The 5,000-nt window shown below is 30.9% G+C and overlaps 1 protein-coding gene across 2 annotated transcripts in view; it reads right to left on the bottom strand.

Annotated features, from left to right (window-relative positions):
• Positions 1 to 104: 104 nt before the first annotated feature.
• LOC137616551 (uncharacterized) overlaps positions 105 to 5,000 on the bottom strand; it is a 327,286-nt gene continuing 322,390 nt past the window's right edge. For both annotated transcript variants that reach the window (XM_068346404.1, XM_068346405.1), the window contains one exon: positions 105 to 1,638. Coding sequence is in view for 1 of the 2 variants with exons in the window: in XM_068346405.1 (XP_068202506.1) it covers positions 1,629 to 1,638 (10 nt within the window). In the remaining variant the exon portion in view is untranslated. The remainder of the gene's footprint in view (positions 1,639 to 5,000) is intronic.

Here is a 5,000-nt window from a genome sequence, read left to right as displayed (position 1 = left end):
ACCTACACCCATATATACTGTATATATATATATATATATATATATATATATATATATATATATATGTATATATATATAGATATATATATGTATATATGTAAAGGAATAAATGCATTTAAATGCTCAAGGTTCAGTTACATTAAAGTTAAAGTAAGTTAGAACGGTGAAAATTAATTTCGTACTTGCCTCTATCGAAAAAATATCGAAAAGAATAGCATATTTTTATCTGGGGAATATATAAATCAATTTATCCAATTTACTATAACAAAAGCCTTAATATAGTGTCTAGTTATGAACACCCATATAATAATATGTCACTCATTTGGTTTATTTAGTAATCATGGTAAAAATTTTCGCTGCGTATTAGTGAAAAATAAATAGTGATCAAGGGTTTAGTTTACACACACCGAGTCTCTTGAGAATGAACCATATCATTGTAAGTTCTGTTCATCCCGTATATTTTAATATTTCTCTTTTTCTGTTTTTCTTTTTGTTCACTATATTAGGAACTTTCAGTACATTTAGGTCATTCCCCTCGTAGATAATTGGTAACACCTATCTGTCTAACTTTTACTTTAAAAACCAGTTTCTCTGAAGAATTTTTTGCATTATATGTGCATCGTTTTCATGTTACTTTGGCAAAACCCAATTTTGTTTTTCTGTAATTTGAATGTTAGAACTATATTTTCTTTAGAAATTTGTCCACAAACAGAATATTATTTTCCTTTATTTTTTCTGAATAATTGTTAATTTTTCTGATTTTATTTTTCAACTCAAAATTTAAAGTTTTTTCATTTTAGATATGATTCTCTATATGTTAGTCACATTTCTTAATTTTTCCTTAGCACAATTATATTTTTTCCAGTATGCAATTCGATTTTCTCATACCATTTAGTAGCAAATTTCTTTTCTTCCTTTTCCGCGGAGAAATGATTGTATATGTATAGTATCTTTCAAATTATATTTAACTCTATTACATTTAAAGAAACATTACTGTCACCTATTCTTTCATTAAGCCAGATTAGCCTCCTTTGGAATTCCTGGGCTCAATCAGAAGATTTCCTTGGAGAAGTGAACTGACTATTCCTTTAGCTTTTTTCCGTTTTCGTGTGATTTATTTCCTAGGGTAAGGAGCTCAATGCCTTCGAACCGGAGGGACTTTTAGGGGGCTTTTCCATCATTCCAATTTTCAGTGAGCGTTCTCCATCATTCATAGCTTTGGCTTCTGTTACTTCGATCTATGCAGATACTTCTCTGCATTCTCAGCGGCATAAAAAAACTGCAGGACCACATTTCCAGCGGTAACTCCTTCCATCGATGCCTGGGTGCTAGCCTTCAAGTGGTGGGCGTCAGACTCCAATCGCGTCCTCTGGAATCCTCTCAACTTCCAGGAAAAAAAAAAAAACCCTTCTGGAATTTATTTACCACGACCTTGTTCCCTGTTCTCAGAATCCCTATAGGATTCATTAGTTGTCCTTATTTAGAATCCTGTAGGAATGCGTTCGGACTCGTACATTCGTGTGATCTCATTCTGGAACGCTTCTGGATTCCCATCGGAATTTCCTGGAATCTTTCCGGAGTTCATCTTTGCCCTTATTTCCAGGTGAAGGCTGCTACCATAGAGCGGTTTATGCCATCCTGGAAGAAAAGGGAATTGTTTGATATCAAATAGTCTGTTTGTTAGGTATTTGTAAGATTCGAAGATCAATTGAAATTAATAATTAACAGAAAAATACTTGTATTTCAATGTAAGTACTGAGATTTTTTCGTGCTGTTTCACAAAATTTTAATTTATCACAATATTTTTAAAAGTCTCATGAACTTTTATATATGCAACTGTTTTAAATTCATATGCCATTTGCAATTGATGTTTTCATTATTTTAAGACTGAGTTTCACAAGCCACGTTTTCTTTTAATAAGATTCTATATTCGTTCCGTTACGAAATGGAAGTTGATTATTAGGAATATTTTGCTGTTCGACTGAAGATTAAGCCTGGTTATAAAACAAACTGTGTTATATAAAGCACATTAATATATTATAAAGATCTAATATGATAAGTGTAAAAGATCGCAAGTACATATTTACCAGTAAGAGAATATGCTAAGCCCACACTCATTACGTCTAAGATCACAAATAATCTTTGAGAGGTTTCTTGAAAAAAACAGAAACATGTAGGCATTGGCCAGATCGATAGTATACGTCAAGATAGAGAATAATTAGCTATGAAAATTAAAGTAAAAGTAATAGAACTTATTGTTGGAAGGTATTTTAAAGAATCAACATAAATAACAAAAATCAGGTTGAGAGAGAGAGAGAGAGAGAGAGAGAGAGAGAGAGAGAGAGAGAGAGAGAGAGAGAGAGAGAGAGAGAGAGAGAGAGAGAGAGAGAGGGGGGGGGGGAATAATCAACATTTTAAGCGTTACTCTAAATAACAATTTCAAGTATTAAATTTCGATGAAAGATAAAAGGAAATTAGAAATAAGAACAAGAATGTGATAACAGAAATGCATCTACATAACGAACACGGACATTTCGAGACCGTAGCAAGCCATTCATATCACGGTTGACCGAGTTTTGTATTCGTTGTTGAAAATAGCCTTATAATTGTCATGGAATATTTTAAAGTTATTTAGATGAATTAAAACCCTGGTTTTGATTTGTATCGAAGTGATAATTATGACAATTATTTTTTATATTTTTATTATTATTAATATGGTTCTTGCTGGTATTATTATTATAAAAATGTCACTACTTCTACCACTAACACTATTATTATTATTATTATTATTATTATTATTATTATTATTATTATTATTATTATTATTATTATGATCTGTATAGGTGAAAGTGTTATTATTTTATTTAAATACCCAGGTTGCATTCAAATCTTAACGAAACGGATTTATGTTCACCCGGGAAATTAAATTTGTGAATAAAATTTAAGGTAACTACTCCCAGAATCTTCTCTCAATGATAATGGAAGAATCTAAACACCGGAATCTCCGGTTTCTAACGAGAACAATACGCGGAAGAGGAGCCTGGTGCTTGCGTCATAATTTGGCCACTATTTAAAAAAAATGTTTTATGTTTGTATAAGAAAACATATATCACATACCTAAGAGGTAATTCTGTTTCATTTTTATTTTTGCCTCTGTACTAATGATGCTATAAGAAATGTTATAATATATCACGGTTGAATAACATTTTAAAGTTACATCAAGTTTTATAAAGATTGTTTTACCTTAAAAGTGTAGAAAACTGTGTACTAGGGGAAAATAGAAAGGGAATTAAAGTCTATACATGTATACATAGGATATTTGAATCTAAATTAACGTGTATTACTCTACAAAAACGGCTAGTTTACAAATATGCTTTGGAGTAGTTTGAAGGAAAATCGATTAAAGAAAATTCAATAGTCAATAGCTTTAGTATGCATGAACTTACATGTTTTAAAGTTAACAAAGTTTTGTTTATACAAAAGAAAAATACGACGTAATTCCAAATCAAATATCATTACACAGTACAATATTACAGAGTCCAGTAATTGGTATTTTACATGTTATCTGTTTTAAAAAGGATTTTCATCACAAAAGTATTTTGACTTTTAGGGGCCTCCGCTTATACTTAATCGATAATCGAAGTCTGTGAGATTATCAATATACGATATTCCTTCTTTTCACTCATTTGTCTACAAGATAATTGCATGTTATGGCACTTTACAATATTGATATCTTACTATAGAAAGGTAGCCGTTTTCTGAGAGGAAATAATGGTTATGATAAAATGCTAATAATACTTTTTATCACTTTGAAATTTCATTGGAAGATGATCAATAAGGGAATATATTAAAGGTGTAAAACTAATAAAGATACAAGTAGCTTTGGTCATTTAATTAATTTATCATTAAACTTTCCTTTTCCAATTTGTATTACCTACAGTTAATTCTTATTGTAGAATGTACAAAGTAAGGCACCATCTTTTTTACAATACATTAATAAATTGATAATTTAAATGTTTTAAAACTAATGAAAATGTATCCACTTATAATGATAAGTGAAAGGTACCTAAATGAAAGCAATGTCCTTACTTCATCCTAATTTTCCTGAACGAAAACATTATTATTCCAGACTTCAAAACATTGAAATTAAGAGTACACACACACACTCAAAAATGGTTGAATGGAGGTTAGTTTCGCGTCAACTTCCATGAAAAAAAGGATATTGTTGTTTTCCTGTGAGGTAAATTTGCTTCACAATTTTAATAAAAATATGCTACCATTAAAAAGGGTTATAACAACTACTACAACATTCATAGCAACATCGAGGTTGATTATGACTAAAACATCTAACCAGGACAAACTCAATGAATGGTTTTTTATCCAGTGGGAGCAAAACGTACAGGAACTTTTTTTTCTTTCTAGTTAATCACATTTATTTGCCTGGTAGTAGTGAACAGATAGGGGAACATTATAACGAATGGTTGAAAAATGTGTAGCAAAAAGGCGAAGCTGACAATACACCGAAAAAAAGCAAAACATTCGATGGAATACTCTTATTTCCCTTTTTCCCTTTGAAAAATAATGTTACATTTCGACAGCTTTTCACCGAGATCTGAGAAATAAAAACTTTTTTTTTCAGTACTAAGACTAAAAACGGTAATCAGAGAACTAGTTTTTTTGGCAATAGACTGATTATTTCATCCCGAAAAAAATTTGGACAAAAGGAAGATCTAAAACCAATTCTTAAATTAATCCTGGCTTACTTTACTCCTTCTTAAGTGAGAGAGGTCTTAATCGTCTTCATCAGAGAGTGGTCTCCCTGCAAGAGAGAGAGAGAAATCAGAGATAAAGATGCGAGAAATAAACAAGAAACAACAATGAGTGAAGATTATCAAGGACGTGATTTCTTATTAAAATAAAAACAGGCGTACAAACAGACACACACAGGTATGACTAGCAACAATTATTATGCATTCAGAGGGGGGGTTAAAGAACACACG

Source organism: Palaemon carinicauda, chromosome 22 (genome assembly GCF_036898095.1).
Source record: "Palaemon carinicauda isolate YSFRI2023 chromosome 22, ASM3689809v2, whole genome shotgun sequence".
Classification (NCBI taxonomy): Eukaryota; Metazoa; Arthropoda; class Malacostraca; order Decapoda; family Palaemonidae; genus Palaemon; species Palaemon carinicauda.
The sequence above is the reverse complement of the archived record's forward strand: the minus strand, read 5'-3'. Positions and strand labels throughout refer to the sequence as shown.